This window comes from Xyrauchen texanus, chromosome 41 (assembly GCF_025860055.1).
Source record: "Xyrauchen texanus isolate HMW12.3.18 chromosome 41, RBS_HiC_50CHRs, whole genome shotgun sequence".
Classification (NCBI taxonomy): Eukaryota; Metazoa; Chordata; class Actinopteri; order Cypriniformes; family Catostomidae; genus Xyrauchen; species Xyrauchen texanus.
Genome location: NC_068316.1, coordinates 4,982,986 through 5,007,771, shown reverse-complemented (window position 1 = coordinate 5,007,771; position 24,786 = coordinate 4,982,986). Strand labels below are relative to the sequence as shown.

Here is a 24,786-nt window from a genome sequence, read left to right as displayed (position 1 = left end):
TTAAGTGCAGGTTGTGTGGCAGGGAGGGGGGTGGTTGCAGGAGGTGTTGGTGTTTGTGTGAAGTGAAGGTTGGAGCGGGTGTGGGGTGTGAGACTGGGCCTTTCAAATCTACAGCAAAACACATTCAAGTTGTCATCCAGTTGTTGATTCCCTATAGTGTTGGGGGATGGTGTCATGTAGTTAGCAATGCCACAGACTCTGCTGATCCAATTCTGCTCAGCAGTTATTGAGTCTGTCCTCTGCACTTCAAAAACTGTCTGGTTTGGTTCAGCTACAAAATTGGACATCAGAAGACAATACAAAGTACAGTTTTGACTGCTTAGCAGATTATTGGTTGCCCCCTGCCATCCCTTCAAGATCTGTACACTTCCAGAGTGAGGAAAAGGGCTGGATAAATCACTCCGGACCCCACTCACCCTGCCCACTACCTTTTTGAACTGTTGCCTTCTGGCCGGCGCTACAGAGCACCGAGCACCAGAACAGTCAGGCACAGGAACAGTTTTTTCCCTCAGGCTATCCATCTCATAAACAGGTAAAACTGCCCCATTGAGCAATAATTATGTGCAATACACACCCTAGTCAATTATATTTATTTTACATATCCTACCTCTTCTGCATTACATTCTCTTGCACAGTGTATAACATTTGTATTTGTACATGTGTCTTATTGTTCTATATATACTTATATTTTCTATTATTAATTTATTTTATTTTATTTATTATTATCTCTGTCTTGTTGTTGTATTGTTTGTGCACTAGAAGCTTCTGTGACCAAGAAAAATTCCTTGTATGTGGAAGCATATTTGCCAATAAAGCTAATTCTGATTTTGATACACAGATAATTTTGTTGAAAAACGAATATTTCTGACTTAAACTGACTAATATAATATAATATAATATAATATAATATAATATAATATAATATAATATAATATAATATAATATAATAATTATTTTAACTATTATTAATGTAGTGTCCATGTGTGTCCACTAGGAAGTGCGCATGTGTTGAGCCGCCGCTGACTCCCAGAATCCCTCACGAGGCGCGGAATCCGAATGTTTACATGGTGGAACGGAATGTTCACGAGCTCTGAGGCGCAAATCTTTCTTGTTAATTTGTCGTTTATTAATTTCAAACGCATATACATGTACCGGATGATGACATCATGGCAACAACTTTAGTGAATATATTACAACCAGCTTTATCTTCGCCGTTCTTCTTATTTTAGCCCTACAATAAATGCCTTCCGCCCTGGCTCTGAGATGTGAAATAGTGAATAGACAAAAGCAGCTAGTTCAGTCGCTTTGTTGACAGCAGTTTGCAGGAAGATTTTAGGTGTTGTCATAGTTCAAGTTGAAGGTGTTTGTCTTTATGAGGGATCGAGAATGAGTACTCCAGATCTAAACGGTCCAAGTCCTGTTTTAAATACTCCTTCAGACTCCAGAGAGCAACTTCAGGATCTTTTGAATGCTGTCAGGGAGTTTCATGACACTGCAATACAAGGTACAGAAATAGCATTCATGCATCAACATTCTCCATTCTATTGATCACGAGAATATCTGTCAAACTGTAGAATTCTAGAATTCACTCTGAACTGCCACTTGGCCTATTATATAGTGTATATATAGGATACAGTATAGAACGTAGAACCGTTTTTGAAATTTGGAAATAATCAGAACGGACTATTTCCTGGGTTATTGATTATTTGTATTGTTATTTGACAATATGTTGATCTCAAATGGCACTTTAGTGTGAATTCTAGAATGAAATGGATTAGATTTTAGACTAACTGCTTTAACTTTCTCATGTTTAGATTTGCAGGCCAAAGTAAACAAACTGAAGAGGGAACGATGTCTGTAAGTTTAAGCCTTTAACTACATCAGAATGTAATTACTTGTTTAGTTTAGATTACTGATCAATTTCATGACTGTCACAGTATCTCTTTTACTAAATGTATTTCCTTTGTATCTGTTATTATTTCTTGTCTTGAGCTACCATAATTATTATTGTATGAATTATTGTATGAAGGATCCAACTCACATAATCAGAAGTCACTGAATAAAAAAAATACCAGTCAGCCCAGTTTGAATCTTATATAAAACCGCATTGTGTTTAAATAGCTTTTGAAGAATGTCAAATGTTAATATGATGCTCTACTGTCTGTAACAATACTATTTCCTTCTCAGAGATGCTCAGAGACTGAGTGAATTCCACAGTAAAAACCAGCAGTTACGAGAACAACAGAAGATTCTGGAGGAGAAGATCAAACAGTTAGAGGACAGGTGCATCGCAATATTACGACATCCAAAGAGACATTTCCACCTTTTTATTTCTTTCCAAGTTTGATGTAGATAGTTTGCCTTAAGTTCTGTTTTGTTTCTCCTTTTAGAGTGCATTCGGGACCATGTGATCGCTGCACTTTGACAGAGAGACATATTAAGAAGACAAATACTGAGTTTGAAGAAACTAATAAGAAAAATCTGTTTCACATTTCTGAGCTTGGTATGGTTTTAAAGATGTTTGTGTATTCTTGTGAATTTAAACACATTTATGTTTCATGTTATTACTCTATCTATCTATTATCTATCTATCAATCTATGAATTGATCGGCCTATCTATCTATTTATCTGTCTATCGATTGGTCTATCTATCTATTTATCAGTCTGCTATCTATCTCTATTAATCAGCTACCTATCATTATCGATCAGTCGGTCTATCTATCTATCATCTATCTATTTATCAGTCTGCTATCTATCATCTATCGATCAGTCTATCTATCTATTAATCAGCTACCTATCATTATCGATCAGTCGGTCTATCTATCTATCATCTATCTATTTATCAGTCTGCTATCTATCATCTATCGATCAGTCTATCTATCTATTTATACTAGCCATATTCAACCCAAAAAAATCTTTACAGTTGCAAACAAAATGCTGTTATGTGTGTTTGTGTGCTGATCATTGTGTTTAGAGGCAGACAGGAAGACTCTGAAAGATGAAAACAGGAGGTTGAGTCTTGAGTTGGAGCGATTCAGAAAGTCTGGGTGAGTTTGAGAGACAAAAACATGTCAAAATACCTTTAGAAGTTTAATCCTTAAATGCATGTGAATTTCACCAAATACAGGTGAAACTCGAAAAATTAGAATATCGTGCAAAAGTTCATTAATTTCAGTAATTCAACTTAAAAGGTGAAACTAATATATTATATAGACTCATTACAAGCAAAGTAAGATATTTCAAGCCTTTATTTGATATAATTTTGATGATTATGGCTTACAGCTTATGAAAACCCCAAATTCAGAATCTCAGAAAATTAGAATATTGTGAAAAGGTTCAGTATTGTAGGCTCAAAGTGTCACACTCTAATCAGCTAAACACCTGCAAAGGGTTCCTGAGCCTTTAAATGGTCTCTCAGTCTGGTTCAGTTGAATTCACAATCATGGGGAAGACTGCTGACCTGACAGTTGTGCAGAAAACCATCATTGACACCCTCCACAAGGAGGGAAAGCCTCAAAAGGTAATTGCAAAAGAAGTTGGATGTTCTCAAAGTGCTGTATCAAAGCACATTAATAGAAAGTTAAGTGGAAGGGAAAAGTGTGGAAGAAAAAGGTGCACAAGCAGCAGGGATGACCATAGCCTGGAGAGGATTGTCAGGAAGAGGCCATTCAAATGTGTGGGGAGCTTCACAAGGAGTGGACTGAGGCTGGAGTTACTGCATCAAGAGCCACCACACACAGACGGGTCCTGGACATGGGCTTCAAATGTCGTATTCCTCTTGTCAAGCAGCTCCTGAACAACAAACAACGTCAGAAGCGTCTTACCTGGGCTAAAGAAAAAAAGAACTGGTCTGTTGCTCAGTGGTCCAAAGTCCTCTTTTCTGATGAGAGCAAATTTTGCATCTCATTTGGAAACCAAGGTCCCAGAGTCTGGAGGAAGAATGGAGAGGCACACAATCCAAGATGCTTGAAGTCCAGTGTGAAGTTTCCACAGTCTGTGTTGGTTTGGGGAGCCATGTCATCGGCTGGTGTTGGTCCACTGTGCTTTATTAAGTCCAGAGTCAACGCAGCTGTCTACCGGGACATTTTAGAGCACTTCATGCTTCCTTCAGCAGACAAGCTTTATGGAGATGCTGACTTCATTTTCCAGCAGGACTTGGCACCTGCCCACACTGCCAAAAGTACCAAAACCTGGTTCAATGACCATGATATTACTGTGCTTGATTGGCCAGCAAACTCGCCTGACCTGAACCCCATAGAGAATCTATGGGGCATTGCCAAGAGAAAGATGAGAGACATGAGACCAAACAATGCAGAAGAGCTGAAGGCCGCTATTGAAGCATCTTGGTCTTCCATAACACCTCAGCAGTGCCACAGGCTGATAGCATCCATGCCACGCCGCATTGAGGCAGTAATTAATGCAAAGGGGCCCAAACCAAGTACTGAGTACATATGCATGATTATACTTTTCAGAGGGCCGACATTTCTGTATTTAAAATCCTTTTTTTTTATTGGTTTCATGTAATATTCTAATTTTCTGAGATTCTGAATTTGGGGTTTTCATAAGCTGTAAGCCATAATCATAAAACTTATATCAAATAAAGGCTTGAAATATCTTACTTTGCTTGTAATGAGTCTATATAATATATTAGTTTCACCTTTTAAGTTGAATTACTGAAATTAATGAACTTTTGCATGATATTCTAATTTTTCGAGTTTCACCTGTACTCTTACATATTCAGGTCTATAGAGACTCGGCACATATATCTATACAAATTAATATACAAAATACCCAGATAGTAAACATTTTCAAAATATGTTCAAAACCGTAAAATAATATAATACAAATATTGGTATTTTTATGTTTTATTTTTCATAAATCAAAGATATAATGCAACAAATATACAAAGGGATTCATTGTTTTCCCACTGAGATTTAATGAGACGCAACTGGCTGTCAAAAACATATTGAGCTACACATAATAGTTTCACAGGCATTACTGAGTCTAAATAGATGCACAAATTACACAAGTTCATGTGTTACATTCGCTATAGTTTACTTCCATGTTGTTTCTTCATCAAATAGCAATGTCAATTATAAATCAAGTCAATCACTGAAACAAAAGTGCCATCTTGAATAAGAAATAACATGTATATTATGTATGTGTCCATGCATATGGGAAACAGATAATTCACCATTGTTGATAATTAATTGTTGCACAGAAAATCAACATCATATAGTATTTATTTGTATGAATATAGTACACATTTATTTTGTAATAAACAAAGAAATAGATGTCCTGTGATCGTAGACTTATATAGATATGAAATAATCATAAAAAATATAAAAGACCATAAACAATTTTGGTACATAAACCATATATTTTTTAAAATATATAATAATATATTTTTATTAAATTGTATTGTGCGTGTGTGTTACACTGTTTATAAGAGATAGATTGAGGTATACTAAAGAGGTGTGGGCACAACTCCAAAAAATGGATGAGGTACAAGGGGTGTAATGAGATCCCGGGGTATGCGTTTAAGGGTTAAAGAGATCTATATTGATTATGTGAATTCTGTCTCTCTGTGTGTGTGTGTGTGTGTGTGTGTGTGTGTGTGTGTGTGTGTGTGTGTGTGTGTGTAGTTCTTCACAGAGCATGTCTACTGAAGTAGAGGAGGGAATGATCCCAGACTCTCCACTGAGGCCACTGTCTTTACCTGTCATTAGCAAGATGAAACGCAAGAAAGAACAAAACCATGTTCGCTACACTGAGAAACCACTATCATTCTCACACCCCGGTTAGACACATTCTTCAGGAATTTTTCTGTCTGTAAAGTTGCAAAAATTGATATTAATCAGTTTTATTCTGAATAAGTTATTTAAAACTGCATTTTGCTTTGATTGATTCTTAGAGCCCAGCAGAGGAGAGCCCTTAGATTGCAATGGCAGAAATGTGTTGGTTGCTGAAACTTGTGAAATGGATGTGACACATTTTCCAGGTAGTACGAGGTGATCTTCATCTATAAATTCACATTCATATATTTTCTGATCAATTATGTTTTTAAGGATATTCTTATTGTTTTATCTATTTTAGAGGCTAATCACAGGAAGCATTTCAGGACTGTGGTTCCAGAGACGTGCCGTATAGACGTCCCTCCAGAGCAGGTTCCCCCTTATCTGCTTAATTATAAAGGCTTTTTCAGGTGTCAGCTGAGTTATAAGATGACCTATAGGAAAATGCTTTTTATTAGAATTGCACAGTTAATCGAAATAAAATCGAAATCACGATATGAGCTTGTGCGATTATTAAACCACAAAGGGCTGTGATTTATTTAATAAAATAAATCGTCTTTGTGTGTTGCTCAGTTAAATTTTTTTGGTGAAATTCCAAATATGTTTGGCAGCTATATGGTAATATACAGTATAAATACAAATATTATACTTCTTAGCACCGGTTATTTGTGGTCAGAGGAGGTGGTGATGTTAAATTGAGGTGAGTAACCGCACCACGAGGACCTACTAAGTAGTGGGAATTGGGCATTCCAAATTGGGAGAAAAAGGGATAAAATACTGATTTATATATTTATGTGTTTGTTTGTTTTTGGCTGAAGTGATAAAGGTTTGAGTTTTTTTAGGAGGACTCAAGTGTGAACCTTTAAAGGGGTCATGACATGAGGAAACTAGTTTTCCTTGACATTTTGACATATAAGAGGTCGTTGTACTATGAAAACACACTGTAATTTTCATAACTCAAAACTTCCTTCTCACTGCAAAAAGAGCATTTGTGAATCCATGCTGCCAAGCTCGTTTTATACTTCCTCCACATTGTGATGTCACACTGGTAGAAATTTGCATTTGACCACCTCCACAACAACACATCGACGCCTACTTTACTTTTAATCACTTCCGTAGCCCGCCCAGTAGCAGTGAGCAGTGAGATGGCAAGACGAGAGGGCAGGTCAGTCAAGAGCAGAGAGCCAATCATAACAGTGGGTGTTTACTGTCAAGTCTTAAAGGAGAAGCAACACCAAAACCCAGTGTTTCTAACAGAGGGTCAGAAGGAGGGTGGAAAATGATAAATTGTTTTACTTATAGATGATTGTTTTAAGTGCAAAAAAACATTACTAATATTATAAGTGAACCTCAAGGAACATATTCAAATAATAATAAAAAAAGGCATGTCATGACCCCTTTAAAGAGTAGCCCAATTTTCTAATCTTTTCTTTTTTTGGCAGTAGAGCATGGGTAAAACATTACCTGATTTTAGTCAAAAGGAATAACTCATTATTATTATTATAATATTTCCAAGGTCATGGAAACCTCGAAATATCAGGGCATTTTAAAAAATGTATTTGCAGGCTTTTAAAAGTAATTTACATTTTTCAAATTGAACAAGTCATTCTTTTCTAAAATATTTAATCAGCAAGAAATTGCACCTTGTGAGTGTAATGTCTATCACATTTAAAAAAAAATGTAAATGCTAATTATAGAAATGCATTGGTCAAAAGGTGTGGGAATCTTGTACTGTATATATCCAGACTTGCAGTCTTCTAGAACGTCTTCAGACGTTCAGTGTGTTTTACTACAGGACTCTGAGTGTGATAATGATGATGAAGATGATGATAACAAGCTACACACTTCACTACAACAAACCAAACAACCAGATGGTGATGATGACCGAACAGCTAAGTAAGGAGACACTCGCTAATCTATGCAAACTTCCACTATAAACTCTTAAGAATTACCTCCGACTCTCTCTCTATATATGCTGATGATGTATATATATATATATATATATATATATATATATATATATATATAATCCACATCCACTAGAACTTTAGACAAAATGTCAAAGGTCTTCACTTATCGCACCTGTGACATAAATAGTTCAGAATAGTAGATGGTGTTTATGTTTACCAGTGTACTGAACATTATTTCCCTCTGCAAGTAAGTGAATAATCTTTACCCTTTTGTTCCAGTACCACTGAAGTCAATAATGAGGACTCGCCGTGCATTTTACGAATTCATGCTTTGGGTTCTCGAGAAAAGCAGCAACCCTCCACAGACATCACCGCACACACACCCATACACAACAGCTCACATGTCCCAGTGACAGGGAAGAGAAAACAAACAGACTGCAGGAAAAGAGAACAGAAGAATTCTGATGTCAGTCTGGAGAACCCTGATGAGACCGAAATCAAGGGGCTGATATTTGCATCAACTCCTGCTCACTGTCATACAGGCACCAAACATCTGAAAATGACAGTTAGACATAGTGAGACAGAAACAGTCCCAACACACCAGGTGGGACCTGCTACTATCCAATATTTATTCTCACTTATTCTGTTTAATCCAACAAAATAGTTTTGTATTAACCAAATGAAAACGTAATGTAAATATGTTTGACCTGGTGTTTAGGGATTGTGTAACTTTTAATTTTTCTAGGATTCAAAGAAAAGGAAATGTTTGGAGGACGACCTGTACTCGCAACACAAGAGTTCTCATCAGAACCAAAACATCACACAATTTCCTTACGGTATGCATGCTTTTTCTTTTCTTTTTTTATATCCCATTTAATTAATGCCCAATTCCCACTACTTAGTAGGTACCTCATGATGGTGCGGTTTCTCACCTCAATCCGGGTGGTGGAGGAACTCAGTTGCCTCCTCTTCTGAGACCGTCAATACACTCATCTTATCACGTGGCTCGTCGTGCATGACACCGCAGAGACTCACAGCATGTGGAGGCTCATGCTACTCTCCGCGATCTACGCACAACTTACCATGTGTCCCGTTGAGAGCAAGAACCATTTAATCGTGACCACGAGGAGGTTAACCCATGTGACTCTACCCTCCCTAGCAACCGGGCCAATTTGGTTGCTTTGGAGACCTGGCTGGAGTCACTCAGCACACCCTGGATTCGAACTCGCGACTCCAGGGGTGGTAGTCAGCGTCAATACTTACTGAGCTACCCAGGCCCCCGTATGCATACGTTCTTTTAAGCGTTACAGACCCTGTACTGTATGAAGCTAAATTATATTATACTTTATTCTTAAAGTACACCTTAAAGGAATAGTTTACCAAAAAATGTCATCCCAGATGTGTATGACTTTCTTCTGCTAAACACAAAAGATTTTTAAATTAATTTTTTAGCTCTGTTGATCTATACAAGTCAACAGGGTCAGAAACTTTGAAAATCAAAAAAAAGCACAAAGGCAGCATAAAAGTCCATACGACTCTAGTGGTTAAATCAATGTCTTCAGAAGCTATAAAATAGGTGTTTGTGGGAAACAAGTCCATTTTTAAGTCCTTTTTTACTATAAATTATCTTCCCTACCAAGTAGGTGGCGATATGCACCAAAAATGTGCATCGCTAAAAACAAAAGAACAAGAACACTCTTGAGGGTTGATTGAAAGTGGAGATTTATAGTAAAAAAGGATACATATAATAGGTACATATTTATCTGTTTCTCACCCGCACCTATCATATCACTTCTAAAAACCACTGGAGTCATATGGATTACTTTTATGCTGCAGTTATGTGATTTTTGAGCTTCAAAGTTCTGGACCAAAAGTGACAATAAAAGTAACCTACAAAAGTAGACATTGATTTAAACTGTTAAATTGCAAATATTGCCTTGCACCTGAGCCTATTTTCATTTTTGCGTCTCTTAAAGTGTCAACTACAGCACTTTTTGGAGTAGTTTGGGTTGAATCGTTCTAAATTAGCTTTGACTTATTTGGTGTATAATTCTTCCTCATATTCCCCAGATCAAAGTTGGAGTGTCGATCCAGGTGCTGATCTGGCTCAGTATGATACAGAGAACACTCTTCAACCTGAGGTATTGACATACTAATGAAAATTGATCCTAATAAATTTTATTTTGAAATATTATTTATCGTATGTGTCAGGAACTCGGGGGTGACGCAAGGTCAAGGGAACTGAGCTCGTGGAAAATGGGTTATGTGGACAAAGTTGCAGAAATGAGAGCACAGTCAGGGAATACACGAAATGTCTTTTAATTAGTCCAGAAGGTAATTCCAGAACAATCCATAAAATTATTCCAAACTGAAAAAATCTAAAAATGTCCCAGAGAGTCAATAGGGGGAAAAAGATAAAGTCATACCAACAGAAGATCCAAAAAGGGTTTAGAAACCTCAAAGGGTAAAAGAGTGTCTTCAAAAAACAAAAGACTAGAGATGTTGGTCTCAACATATGAAACACTGAGCATAGAACAGAGGAACAGAGCAACTTAAATACACTCACAGAAAAATGAGGCACAGGTGAAAACAATTACACATGATACAAAGGCGGGAAACTGAAATGAAATGTAATGAGGGCCTCTAGTGGCCAAAACTAGTCCATAAACCTAACAGTATGTTATGTAAACTGCTGAAAAAATGCGTTTTGGCAGTTAACACTCATTTACTAAAGTTATATAACATGGAATTTTTAATGATGCCTAATAGCGATGCACCAATATAAATAATATTGATACTGATACTTTGCCACTCACCGCTAGAGGGCGCCGCTTGCTTACACAATGCTGACTGAAGCGCTGAATGCAGACTATTTTAAAACGCAGCCTTTCAAGCTTTCATCATTTTGCACAAGACCATATTGCAATTTCAATTTAACTTAAGCAATCGTGCAGCCTTAATGGATACCATATCAATGTCTCAGAAGTCAAAGTTTGTTGATTTCAAAGGATTTTGTATGGTTTTACCTCATATAGCCTGTGAAAGTTCTGGATTGCGCATTTGAATTCAAAGAGTTTTTACAGAATGCGTTGATCATTTTAAATTAACCATTGATTTTTCATATCAGCGTTTTCATGCTTCAAACCGATTTGCCGATGGTTTTAATTTGGTCAATAATAGGCCAATAAACTTCAGCTGCCGATGCATCGGTGCATCCCTAGTGCCTTTCTAGATTCACTGACTGTTGATCTTTTTTTATTATTCAACGTGCATTAGCCCGTTGCTGACTTGGAAACAATGGACACAGACTGCACATTTGTGAGCCACAGTCTCCTGCTGGGAGGCCAAAAGAAGACAGGACTGACTGGTATAACATTAATCGCTAATTGATTTGTGTGAAGGACTTGTATGGTAAACATGCTTGTTTTGTAACATATGATTGACCAACAGGAATAGGGCAGAGAGCAAACGATAGTCTTGCTGACATCTTCGATAAAACAGCATATGGAGAATACGAGTCATGTCCTCAGGATGTGAGCTCTGATGACAATCAAGAGAGTGTGTATGAGGAAGAGAGAGAGGAAGAGGAGATAAAAGAGGAAGAACAACAACAAGTAGTTGGTAATTGTTTCATATTCCATTAATTTCTCTAAATCTTGCAGATGTTGGATGATAAAAATATTGCACTCCATGTAGCTTTGTAGGCTTTGCCACTTGTTAATTGTGAGCAACATTATTATTATGTTTGAAATCTAACAAAGTTTGAATATTTGATCTTTTAAACACTTTTTAACAAACATGTTATGGATGTTTAGTGGAGTTCCGCCGGCCTGCAGACAAAGAACGTGTAAAGTGCAACGGTGATGCTTCTAACAGGTGAGACAGTGTCCATGATACATTATTTAGAAATAGATATATACATATTTGATGTAATTATATTGTACATAGACAGGATGTGGTGCTTTAAAAACATCCAGTAATAAAAGAAGAGTCATGATGGGTTTTTAAGCCTATGTAGTACTTTATTTCTAGTCATTAGTATAAAACTCATCAAGTGAGCATGAAATATGCTTCTCGCCAACATAAGACAAATTCAAAGTATGTACTTTTCTTTTTTCTTTTCATATTATCTTTTTTTGTTATTGTTTTTATGCTTGGTATTGAAATTACTTAAAATGTTGTTTCATGTTCCTCATTTAGAATATAATTTTCACCATATAATCGTAATGCAAGAAAAGTAGTTTTATCCTTATTTTTCTCTTAACCCTTAGATTGTGTTTTCCGGTCAAAACTGACCGATTAATTAATTGAACTAGTTTATTTCATCCAGTTGAAATAACATTCCATGACTTTGTTCACGTAAGGCATCTGAACATACTTTTTTTATTATTTAGCTATTTTTCATAAAATGTTATTGGTTTTATTTCACTTTGTTACAACTATGGTGTTACCGGTCAAAAATGACCGACCATTGGAAATGGATGGATTAGACTACAAAATACAGAAATATGAAGTTTTCAGGAGTATTCCAATCCTTTAGATGAGCACATATGTGGATGTGTGTGTGTGTGCACACAGACACACACGGTGCCCTTTTGTGTGTCGTATTTCCATGTACACTCTTTGAGGAATATTTCAAGATCTACTAATATTATGTTGCGTTTGGGCTCGTTTGAATCGGGATATTCTGCTGTAAGTTTTGATATGTCATTGTCTATGTTATATGCATGTTTCAGGAAGTAATAAGGAAAAACATGTTTTTTATATTTATGGGTGTCAGTGTGAATTTCGCACTAATACTCACTACAGTTTGGCCTCTGAGTGAAACAAATTAGTTCATTGCAAATGGTAGGATCAGCTATGTGCCAGTGTAAAGTCCCGATTCTAATCTTTAAAATGACACCTATTTTTGTTTTTTAGATCAAGCAAGTGGTTATTAATTTATTCTGTAGGGAAAATATCAGCCACTAGCCCAATATGAGCTCAGTTCAATTAATCCTATCAATAAAAAATGTATATATATGTTCAAAAAAGTAGTGCAACACCTGTCATAATTACAAAAAAAAGAAGAAATCTTTGCATAATATAGGCAATATGAGAGATTTATTAACAATCTTTGCGGACTGGTAATTTTTGACCGGGAACACAAAAGGGCAAAAGGTTAATACATACATTGCACAAGTGATCACTTTGTGGATGCGAATGGGGATCGGAAAACAGAAACAAAATACATTTAATCTCAACAATGTTTAAAATAATAAGACGATGTGAAAGTATATATTTTTTGGGGAAAAAAGTATAATTTTGTCTATTCCAGGAACAGGTCTTTTGCTTGTGTAGACGTTGTACGAAAGAAAGATGAAAGGAGAAAGCTGAAAGGCCACTATTGCAAAGAGTGTGAAATTGTGAGTCTGTCATCTGAACATCTTTTCAAGATCCATTCCTCAACATGATCCTTCATACAGTACATGACTAAGCACATATCATGTATCAACTTTTTTATAAGTATTAATCTTCATAATCAAAGTACCATTGATTAATAGAAGTGTGTTGTTTCAGTATTATGCAGACCTCCCAGAGGAAGAAAGACAGAAAAAACTGTCTTCCTGCTCACGGCATCGTTACCGCTACATTCCACCTTCCACTCCGGAAAACTTCTGGGAAGTGGGCTTCCCATCAACACAGACCTGTGTGGAAAGAGGTACTACGTTATGTGTATTTGTGATTATTATAATTGTTTTATTTTGACAAAGAATGCTGTTCTCTTTTAAACTTGAAGTACTATATCAGATTAATAATGCTTTGTTACGTGTGTACGTAATATGCATTATTTCTCAGTATGGATTTAATGAATAGACTTACCATTAGCGAGTCATAAAATTGTTAGTTTAGGAGTTTGTCCTGATCATTAGTGAAGGTTCATTTACAAATACAGGTCATATTTGCCGTTTTGCTTTCAACAGGATACATCAAAGAGGAAGACCAGCCAGATGTGCGGATACGCAGGAGACGACCATACCTCGCCATGTTCTCACCAAAAGTCAAGTCACAAAAAGAGCAGCACTGAGTCGATACATTATGAGTCGCTTTGACTTAATGGTTAAATGTTGATTTTCTTTTAACTCCTACAATACAAAGATCTCAGAGTAGATCAGAGGGGCATTTATTTTTTTATTTTTTTTGTATGTATGTCATGCATACACATACTAATTGTCTGCACAGATTTTATTAGAATGACCTCGATTAATAAACGAACAAACCTATAAACGTATGCAAGTAGTTTTCTGTTATTTTGTGTGCTTGATATTGACAGTTATTTGTAAAAAAAAAAAAATAGAAATTATAGGTACCTTAAATGCTAATAATAACATAAGCTGTTATAAAAATAATACAATAGTGTATTTGTTTAAAATGCATGCACTTGCTAAAAAAAATTAACATTTCAGTCAAGGCAACACATTTAGCATGTTTATGTGGGTATAACATATTGATACAAAGACTTTCTTCTGCTAGAAAGTACACAGATATACTTTGTTAGCATGTGGACATGTTGCTGTTGCAAAATTTGATTTATCTTTAACAAAATAATATATATATTAGGTTTCGTTTAATTTTGTTTAAGCTGAATTATGTAACTTTTTCTGTGTTAAAATTCGTTCTCCTATCCCAGTTTAATATGGACAACTATTAGTAAGCTACGTGTTGTCATTTCTTTGAAAACTGTAAACAGGAGGTGTCTCAAACTACACACTTCTGCACTATTTTACGTCATTTTGAAGTGTAAGTAGTGCGAGTAGTATGTTCACACTGAAAATGCAACAAAAAGAAGTGTACTACGAGTACCCGGATGATGCACTTTTTCAACCATCATACATAGTGTGGAATGTTGGTCACTTCGTGCAGTCAGCACACGCGGCTTGCCGTACATAGCTGAAGGGGCGGAGTTACCGGCAGCAATGGTGATCTGGCAAAACAATTGTAAATAATGGAGAATATGACATGTAGCTAAACTTCTGTGAAGTCAGCACCTTACAAAAGCGAGTTAAACGCTTTACCATCATACCATGCTGTGTATATGTATAATATTGAGATATAAGTGTTGAACTGAGCGTGGATAGTGTGCTAAAACAGCGGCAACACAACAATTGTGTTTGAAACATCAATTCCATCAGCTGTTAAATGGCAAATGCTTCCGTGTAGTAAAAAAACATTAAGCGTTCCATTTGGGACGATACAACACTTTGAAAATTCATACATTACATGGCTGAGTGCATAGTGCAATTTGTGAGTCTTTAGTGTGTAGTTTGGGACAGCTACTGTTTCTGTTGCTCTTTGAAAATTGCTCCGTTTTGATGACCCGCTTTAGACATGCCCCAAGAACATTATTCAACAAATGGCATGGGTTGGAGGCAGGGCTATCTCTTCATTTGACCAACGGCAACAAATGCATATTCAGAATGCTGTTTTGAAAACAAATTGGCGAAATGCCAATCAAAGGGATCATCCCTGTGCCCTACTTACTACGAAAGACAGTGGGCACTCTGTGGGCACTCTGAAGGGAGCATGACATTACAGTTTAAATGTAGACTTCACTGAAAGTCTTCTGAAAGGGCCCTTTGCTTGTCAGACTGTAGGATGTGAACGCATTGAGATTGCTATAGCACACTGTATGATATTATGTCAGACTGTATGATACACATCATAGCCGACTGTTGTCCCGATCAGTGAACGTGAGCGTTGTGGAATAGAAGCGAAACAGCAAGATTTGCCCTTTTTTTTCCCCAAGGAGCTCACTCGGGGAGGTTTCTCTGGGGTGCGAGAGAGGAGCGGACTATAAGAGTCGTAATGGCAGTCACACTATACGAATGGCAGAACTTCGTCGGAGGCTAAAGATTGACTGTTGGTGAACATGTCACACTGAATGTTGTAAGATTGCCCATTTTGCCCTACGATGACAGAAATCCTTTAGGATTCCCTACATTTGTCTCAGATGGCAGAATCGTTGCCAAAATCGTACAGAGTGAACCGGGCTTTACTTTTGTTTGGAACGACCTTTGCGAAGTGCACTTCAAGGGCGCAAAATGCCATTTGGAGAGTTTACTTTTGCAATTCCGTTAGGTGGAACTAGTAGCACAGAAATGACCTACTTCAGTTTGTTCAACTTGTAGTCCAAAAACCCAGAGGAGAATTCACCACTGGATCCCTCTTGATTTTCCTATGGGTTTTTCAAATTATGATGAAAATAAGGTCTGTGGTAAACGTTACTTTACAATTACTCATAAGCTGAAAAACCCCATTATAAAAACCTGTAAAATCTCGAAGTAACCCATGGCGATTTAGACTTCTGGGTTTGCCTACAAATTGATGTCACGGCTGTACCGCTCTTTTAATTTTGCTGTGAAGTTGAACTCCATAAATCTTAAAAATAGTCTAATATGGATCCTGGGTAACTGGGTAGTTACTACCACCCCTGGAGTCACGAGTTCAAATCTAGGTTGTGCTGAGTGGCTCCAGCCAGGTCTCCTAAGCAACCAAATTGGCCCGGTTGCTAGGGAGGGTAGTCACATGGGGTAACCTCCTCGTGGTCGCTATTAGGGGTTCTCGCTCTCAATGGGGTGTGTGGTGAGTTGTGCATGGATCGCGGAATGTAGCATGAGCCTCCACATGCTGTGAGTCTCCGCGGTGTCATACACAGCGAGTCATGTGATAAGATGCGCGGATTGATAGTCTTGGAAGCAGAGGCAACTGAGACATGTCCTCCACCACCTGGATTGAGGTGTGTAACCGCGCCACCACGAGGACCAGTAGTGGGAATTGGGCATTCCAAAGCTGAGGAGAAAAGGGGATAAAATGAAAAAGTAATATATTTTTTGAGTAATATATAGTTTCTCTGACTAGCTAGCTAATTGGCTGTTTGTCTTACTGTAACATCTGTATAACCATCAAACTTTTAAAACTACTTTAAACTTTTAAACAAGTCTTTGTAAAGCCAACATCAATGTAGTTTGATCGGATTTGTGAGTGAATAACAACTAAAGAGACCAGGAGACTATACCTATTGATATCAATCGACTGATGTCTTGGTGTCCGTTAGAGAATGGAGACACTGCAGTTGAATCAGGGGGAACGTTTATCGTTGAAAGTTTCCTGCGTTTGTGGCACTTGAATTTTAAGTATTGTAAATTACATATCTCAGGGCTCCCACCCCTTCTTTGCCAACACATTTACATGATTTTTCCATAATCCATAATGTTTTTTTTTTAAATCATTTAAATTCAGACAGATCTGCTAATGAATCATAACAATTAGCAAATTGGTTTAACTCAAAATAATGATTTGCAAAATTTAGAGCAGAGCATAACACAAAAAATGTACACTCACCTAAAGGTTTATTAGGAACACCTGTTCAATTTCTCATTAATGCAATTATCTAATCAACCAATCACATGGCAGTTGCTTCAGTGCATTTAGGGGTGTGGTCCTGGTCAAGACAATCTCCTGAACTCCAAACTGAATGTCAGAATGGGAAAGAAAGGTGATTTAAGCAATTTTGAGCGTGGCATGGTTGTTGGTGCCAGACGGGCCGGTCTGAGTATTTCACAATCTGCTCAGTTACTGGGATTTTCACGCACAACCATTTCTAGGGTTTACAAAGAATGGTGTGAAAAGGGAAAAACATCCAGTATGCGGCAGTCCTGTGGGCGAAAATGGCTTGTTGATGCTAGAGGTCAGAGGAGAATGGGCCGACTGATTCAAGCTGATAGAAGAGCAACTTTGCCTGAAATAACCACTCGTTACAACCGAGGTATGCAGCAAAGCATTTGTGAAGCCACAACACGCACAACCTTGAGGCGGATGGGCTACAACAGCAGAAGACCCCACCGGGTAACACTCATCTCCACTACAAATAGGAAAAAGAGGCTACAATTTGCAAGAGCTCACCAAAATTGGACAGTTGAAGACTGGAAAAATGTTGCCTGGTCTGATGAGTCTCGATTTCTGTTGAGACATTCAGATGGTAGAGTCAGAATTTGGTGTAAACAGAATGAGAACATGGATCCATCATGCATTGTTACCACTGTGCAGGCTGGTGGTGGTGGTGTAATGGTGTGGGGGATGTTTTCTTGGCACACTTTAGGCCCCTTAGTGCCAATTGGGCATCGTTTAAATGCCACGGCCTACCTGAGCATTGTTTCTGACCATGTCCATCCCTTTATGGCCACCATGTACCCATCCTCTGATGGCTACTTCCAGCAGGATAATGCAATGTCACAAAGCTCGAATCATTTCAAATTGGTTTCTTGAACATGACAATGAGTTCACTGTACTAAAATGGCCCCCAGAGTCACCAGATCTCAACCCAATAGAGCATCTTTGGGATGTGGTGGAACGGGAGCTTCGTGCCCTGGATGTGCATCCCACAAATCTCCATCAACTGCAAGATGCTATCCTATCAATATGGGCCAACATTTCTAAAGAATGCTTTCAGCACCTTGTTGAATCAATGCCACGTAGAATTATGGCAGTTCAGGGGGTCAAACACAGTATTAGTATGGTGTTCCTAATAATCCTTTAGGTGAGTGTATATTGACTACATAAATTATTTTCCATTAAAAAATTAATTTAAAAAAAAATCCCTTTCCAGGTTTTCAACGACTCTTAACCCTGATACCAACCAATCCTGACTCATTAATGATTGTATGACATCAATTCTGTGTTGTATTATTTCATTTTATTTTCAGCAGAAAACAAAGATGGAAAATGGTCATTGAAATCACTTTATTTACTTTTGAGAAGACAGATTTGAAACAGAGAATGAATAAATAAAGGAAGGTGCAGTTTTGTGACAGAAGCTGTAAAAATAGCATAATATTGTGGCTCTGAAATGCAGTAAACATCATTCAGTTCAAACTGAATAATCCCAGTACTAGTAGCAAGAATATTTTAAAGGCGAGAGTTATTTATATATTTATGGTTATTAGACACCCTGGTTTTCTTACGAAAATTATTATAACCGTCAACCAAGCTGCAATCATTATGAATCATACTCACACTTTAATAAAATTACACCACAACAACATTTACAGTACTGTGCAAATGTTTTAGGCACATACGATGTTTCACAAAAACATGTGTCTTAAGATGGTTATTTATATCTTCAGCTTTAGTGCGTCAATAGCACAAATACATGTTAGACTCCCAAACATTACTTTTGCAAATAGAAAATATTAGAATAGAAAAAATGGTGGTGGCGTAGTGGGCTAAAGCACAGGGCTGTTAATCAGAAGGTCTTTGGTTCGAACCCCACGGCCACCACCATTGTGCCCTTGAGCAAGGCACTTGGTTGTTCCGGGGGGATTGTCCCTGTAATAATTGCACTGTAAGTCGCTTTGGATAAAAGCGTCTGCCAAATGCATAAATGTAAATGTAAGAACAGGGAGCCCTGCTACAACAGATGTCATGGCCCCCACAAAGCCCCCTCTGAACATCGAGTCAGTCTGAGATTACATAAAGAGACAGAAACAATTGAGAAAGCCGAAATAGTTAGAGGAACTGTGGTGAATTCTCCAAGCAGCTTGAAACATCGGAACTGCCGACAACCAAGAAAAACTGTGTCCAGGTGTAAGTAGGAGAATTGTTGCTGTTTTAAAAGCAAAGGTGATCACACCAAATATTGATCTAGCTTTTTTATGTTCACTGGACTTTGTGTGACATTAATTGATAAATGAAAACTATTTATGTCGTCCTCACTATGTAACATTTTTCACAAGTGCCTAAAACTTTTGCACAGTACTGTATATTTTACCAATAATACTTTAATGGTGACGGCCATTATGTAAAACATAACTGAAAAACTGCATGAGAGCTACTGGAGGCTAATATACTGTTTCTCCATATGTTTTGTTTTTACAAAGAGGTGTACTAATGTACAAGGTGTGGCATACAGGATACAATAAAGGATTTAAAAAGTAAACATTGCAAGACAATGACATCCTACATAAAGATGTACAAGTTTGACAAATTACAGTAACTAGAAACGTTGCTGCTGAAACAGAAAATCCCAAATAAATGTTTATAATTTACTGGCCACATATATGTGAAAGTAAACAGATTATGTAAATGGACTTCAGTCCTAACAAATGTTACTGTGCCTTTAAATGATGCTCTATTTTGGGATTTGTGAGGGTTTTCTAGGGTATATGTTATTTAACAATGACATAATCTGGATTGTTTAATAAAGACTGTATAAAAGGTTTATGGTGGAGTGACTCTGCAATGGTTGGTGAATCTTCAAAGGCACTAAGAATACAATTATAATCTCAATCACAATTTTTAGAATCTGTCAGAAAACAAAAACAAGGCATCTCCGGTGTAATTCAGGATAATGCTAAGGAAAGAAACAAAATCATAACATTTATTTAATCATTTCACTTTACATGTAAATACCACTACAAAGTCTCCTATGTTGTGATGTACACTATGACATGTGCCTGGATGAAATATGAACTCACCAGCAAAGTGTCACAGGACTGATCACAGTGTTGAATGTGGAAAGAAGAAATGAAAGACCTGAGGCCATTACCTAAAACAACAACAGTGCAAAAATAAATAATCTACCTGGAGTTTAATTTTAAATTCATTTTGCCGTGTATATGACACAGGGAAACATTCAAAGCACTGAAGAAATGTCTTTCTGTTGCATCTTTATGTCTCTAACTTATTATTGGTGGTTATGAGAATGGTTACTGGGGCCATAACAATTTCTAAATATATATTTTAGGGGTGTGTCACACCTTAGCCAGGAAGAACCAGACCCCACAGTGTTCCTGAGACAGACTGCTCTTCAGCTTCACGGTTGCAAGCATCAGAGAAAAACTGAAAATGGCACTTTAATAAGAAAGAAATGGGTTTTGCAATCAGCATAAGACAGATTTGAAAAGACAGACACATTCTTATGATAAAATGACAGGGCTTCCTTTCAAATAGACAGTCTGAATCTTCATTTGTAACAAATAGTCCCACTGAATGTATGAATATGTTCCTCACCTGGCCAAACAGCCAGTATGGAACCTGGATGAGGTCAGGAGAGGAAAGTCTAAGGCACCAGACAGGTCACCTGAAAACAAGTACACATGGATCTTGATAAAAATCAATTGTATTGTAGTAAGAAAACATTGTTGCATTAAATGTATTTTATTACCTGTTGAGTACGCAAGGGAAGCAAGTAACAATGTACTGTAAAATAAGAGTAGAAATGAATTGTGGCAGAAAATGAAAATGTAAAGGAAATGTTAAACATATTTTATGAATGACAATTTTCATATTGATCTATTTACCTGATCACATAGTTGATGAACTGCTCTTCAAGATCACTGATGATCAAAATATTGAAAATAATGTACAATAAGGACATTTCAAATAAACACAGATATGTTAAAAGGATAGTTCACCCAAAAATTAATAAAAATCCCTCATCATTTACACCCTCGTGCCATCCCAGGTGTCTGGCTTTCTTTCTTCTGCTGAACACAAATGAAGATTTTTAGAAGAATATTTCAGCTCTGTAGGTCCATAAAATGCAAGTGAATGGTGACCAGATCTTTGTAGCTCCAAAAATCACATTAAGCAACATAAAAGTAATCAATTAGTCACCAATTGTTTAATAAAAGTCTTCTGAAGCGATGTAATCACTTTGGGTGAGAAACAGATCAACATTTCAATCCTTTTTTTTCTATAAATCTCCACTTTGACTTTCACTTTCAGAATGTGAATGTTAATCTGAAAGTGGATATTTATAGTAAAAAATTACTTAAATATTGATCTGTTTCTCAACCACACCTATCATATAACTTTTAAAGATTTGGATTTAACTGCTGGAGTCGTATGGATTACTTCTATGCTGCCCTTATGTGATTTCTTTGGAGCTTCAAAGTTCTGGTCACCATTCACTTTCATTGTATGGATCTACAGATCTGAGATATTCTTCTAAAAATCTTAATTTGTGTTCAGCCAGATGAAAGAAAGTCATACACATCTGGGATGGCATGTAGGTAAGTAAATGACAAGAGAATTTATATTTTGGGGTGAACTGTCCCTTTAACAGCACATTTTTTGTAAGCAGTCACAATACACAACATATATTAACTACCTTAGATGGCTGGTTTTGGAATTCTTCTGGAATACTTTATATGATCCTAAATTAGAAAAGAGCCTAAATTAACAACGACTACACAATTTCATATTTATCACCATAGTTTTAAGATTGCTACTTAGATTAATGCACTAAGAACTTGTGATTCTGGCTCCAACAACAAATAAATACTCACTCACCAACACAGAACAGATGGATGGATGCCCATGTGTAGCCACTGGGACCAAACTGGATGGTGAGACCAATTGAACCATAAAGAGGACATGTGACAATGCAGATTGGACCATTTTTACCATTACAGGACACAACAATGGTCAAAACGTTCATTATGCAGGAAGCATCCATGTATATTTTGTAACTTACCTGTGGATTGTACAGAATAAGGCTGGTAGCAGATCCCAGTAACATACACACACTGTAAAGAATAGAAATTGAGCAATTATACATTATATCTCAAACATACTTTACATCTATTGTTCTACTTAAACAGAAACATGAAATGTAATATTAATAAAGTCTGAAGTAAATCTACTTCTTTATTTTTTCTCATGCATTAGTTTATTCTCAGTACAGTATTAGAACATAACCAATTTAAAGGTATGCATTTACAGTCATATACCCGAATGCAGAATTGAAAGAATCATACCTTAATAATTTCACCCATGACGGTTTCTGAATATTAATGGCACAATGTTATGAACATGATAGTATAAGAATATTATAAAACCATCAAAAAGAAAAATTAAACCACATTATGATTATTAAACCTATTAAATAACCTATAACCCAGCAGTACATATGCTTACCTCTCTTTGAGTAACCGTTATAATGAGAAGGGTAAAGACCTCTGAGGCATTTTGTAACACAAAGAAGAACGGAATTGGCTAAAAAAAGCAAAAACAAAGAGAACTAAGATAAGATGTTATATTATGTACTGTAAGTCACGTCTTAAGAAATAAAAAAAAAGCAAGTCGCTTTTTAAGATTTCCCACTTACCAAAAGCGAAAGTGCTTTGGACCCGGCATAAATGTTTCCAATAAATAAGAATGACCCAGGAAGCTGGGAAAACGCTGCCGATCTAGAGAAACAAATACAGCAAAAATAAATAAATAAATAAATAAGCCAGATCATAATAATGCACTGACATTATATAGATGCATATATTAGTTACCTGGACAGCCCATTAATTTCAACCCAACCTAGTTTCCAAGTAACCAGTAGCAACAGAGCTCCAGTGGAGGTCTGCCACCTGTAATTAAAATTCCAGTTAATTATAAAGATAATTATTGCAATATTGTGTGAATGAAAAAAAATAATATTTGTAATCTATATGGGGAATTACAAACATCAAAATGTCCTGTATACTTACCCCTGAAAAATGGTTGGAAATGTAAACTTTAAGATAAACAGGACATACTGTAATGCAAAAAGACAATGATTAATTTCAGAGTTTACATTTACTTTGATTTAACAAAAAAGGCCACACAACTAAAAAAAAAAACAAAATCTTTGTCCTACCAGAAATGGCATTTTTAGGCAAAAGTAGACACTACACAGCACAGATTTAAAGCATGCATTGCCATTTTTAACAACAGAACAAACACACACACAATGCTGCCTATCAGTTCAAAGAGGAATAAAGTTAATTCACCTTATTTGTGAAATATGACGCTGTAAAAAAGGTGCAGAATATTAGAGCAAGGATCACTCGAGCAACATTCATTGGTATGGTTGCATCGTGCACAGCTCATCTAAAACTCATTTACTCTCATTTCATCTGTACTTCCTCTGTTCTGATGACCACGCCCACTGTGACACGCAGGACATTTTTAACCAATAAAAGTCTGCTTGAAATCTGACATTTTGAGCAACCTTTTGATTAACAAACGATATTAAAACGAACCAGAAAGTAATTATACATTATATAGTAATTATTATCAGTCATATACAAAACATTTTAAAAATCTCTGCTGATAAAAGTGCATACATTTTGAATAACAAATCAAGCAATAAAAAATATAAAAATATACTTGAAGAAAATGTATTACACTGTACTCAAGTCAAATCTAGGTGTCTTTTTAAGAAAGTTCTGTTTGTGAACGTCACATTTTGCGACAAGGATAAATAACTATGAGTCAAACAAAATATTTTTAGAGTGAAAATAATTTTTGAACATCACATTGAGCAAATTTGTTTTTAATTATCCAGATTATGATTAATTAAATTAATTAATCTGATAAAAAGTAAGAATTGTCTGAAATAAATTTCTGTTTATGAATATCAAATTTCGCCACAAGGATAAAGAAATAATTTTTTTTGTCATTATACCATAACTTTAATAAAAAATATTGTAGTTTACATATGAATTAGTGAAACAATAATGCCTCATATTACACCAGAACAAAATTCACAATATGTCCAAATGTCACTCTTTAAATCTTTTATTATGTTTTTATATTTAGATAAAAAGAGTCTCTTTTTCAAAATAAAGGTATAAAATAAAGAGCGACATAATAATAAAAATACTTTAAAAATGACCTGTACCGGGGCCAGGGTAGCTCAGCGAGTATTGACGATGACTACCACCCCTGGAATCACGAGTTCGAATCCAGGGCGTGCTGAGTGACTCCAGCCAGGTCTCCTAAGCAACCAAATTGGCCCGGTTGCTAGTGAGGCTAGAGTCACATGGGGTAACCTCCTCATGGTCACGGTTAGTGGTTCTCGCTCTCAATGAGGCTCATGGTAGGATGAGTAGCATGAGCCTCCACATGCTGTGAGTCTCCGCAGTGTCATGCACTATGAGCAACGTGATAAATTGCATGGATTGACGTCTCCGAAGTGGAGGCAACTGAGACTTGTCCTCCACCACCCGGATTGATGTGAGTAACCGCGCCACCACAAGGGCCTACTAAGTAGTAGGAATTGGGCA

General features: G+C 36.6%; 2 protein-coding genes across 2 annotated transcripts; one reads left to right on the top strand and one right to left on the bottom strand.

Moving 5' to 3' along the window:
• Nucleotides 1–1,075: 1,075 nt before the first annotated feature.
• Nucleotides 1,076–13,959, top strand: rbbp8 (retinoblastoma binding protein 8). The gene is made up of 18 exons (XM_052113790.1): nucleotides 1,076–1,504; nucleotides 1,815–1,857; nucleotides 2,188–2,283; nucleotides 2,391–2,503; nucleotides 2,975–3,047; nucleotides 5,646–5,800; nucleotides 5,915–6,001; nucleotides 6,097–6,167; nucleotides 7,591–7,691; nucleotides 7,985–8,309; nucleotides 8,451–8,541; nucleotides 9,776–9,846; nucleotides 10,982–11,072; nucleotides 11,156–11,326; nucleotides 11,521–11,581; nucleotides 13,023–13,110; nucleotides 13,265–13,406; nucleotides 13,669–13,959. Exons 1-18 carry the CDS (start codon nucleotides 1,387–1,389, stop codon nucleotides 13,770–13,772), a joined length of 2,001 nt encoding a protein of 666 aa, XP_051969750.1. The 5' UTR covers nucleotides 1,076–1,386; the 3' UTR covers nucleotides 13,773–13,959.
• A 4,471-nt stretch (nucleotides 13,960–18,430) lies between these two features.
• Nucleotides 18,431–23,656, bottom strand: LOC127634309 (transmembrane protein 241). The gene is made up of 15 exons (XM_052113804.1): nucleotides 23,509–23,656; nucleotides 23,227–23,273; nucleotides 23,029–23,106; nucleotides 22,854–22,935; nucleotides 22,664–22,741; nucleotides 22,504–22,529; nucleotides 22,221–22,272; nucleotides 22,037–22,085; nucleotides 21,855–21,900; nucleotides 21,043–21,078; nucleotides 20,907–20,941; nucleotides 20,753–20,822; nucleotides 20,500–20,593; nucleotides 20,218–20,288; nucleotides 18,431–20,093 (listed from the first exon to the last, which is right to left on the bottom strand). The coding sequence occupies exons 1-15, from the start codon at nucleotides 23,578–23,580 to the stop codon at nucleotides 20,039–20,041; spliced, it is 891 nt and encodes a 296-aa protein (XP_051969764.1). The 5' UTR covers nucleotides 23,581–23,656; the 3' UTR covers nucleotides 18,431–20,038.
• Nucleotides 23,657–24,786: the final 1,130 nt, after the last annotated feature.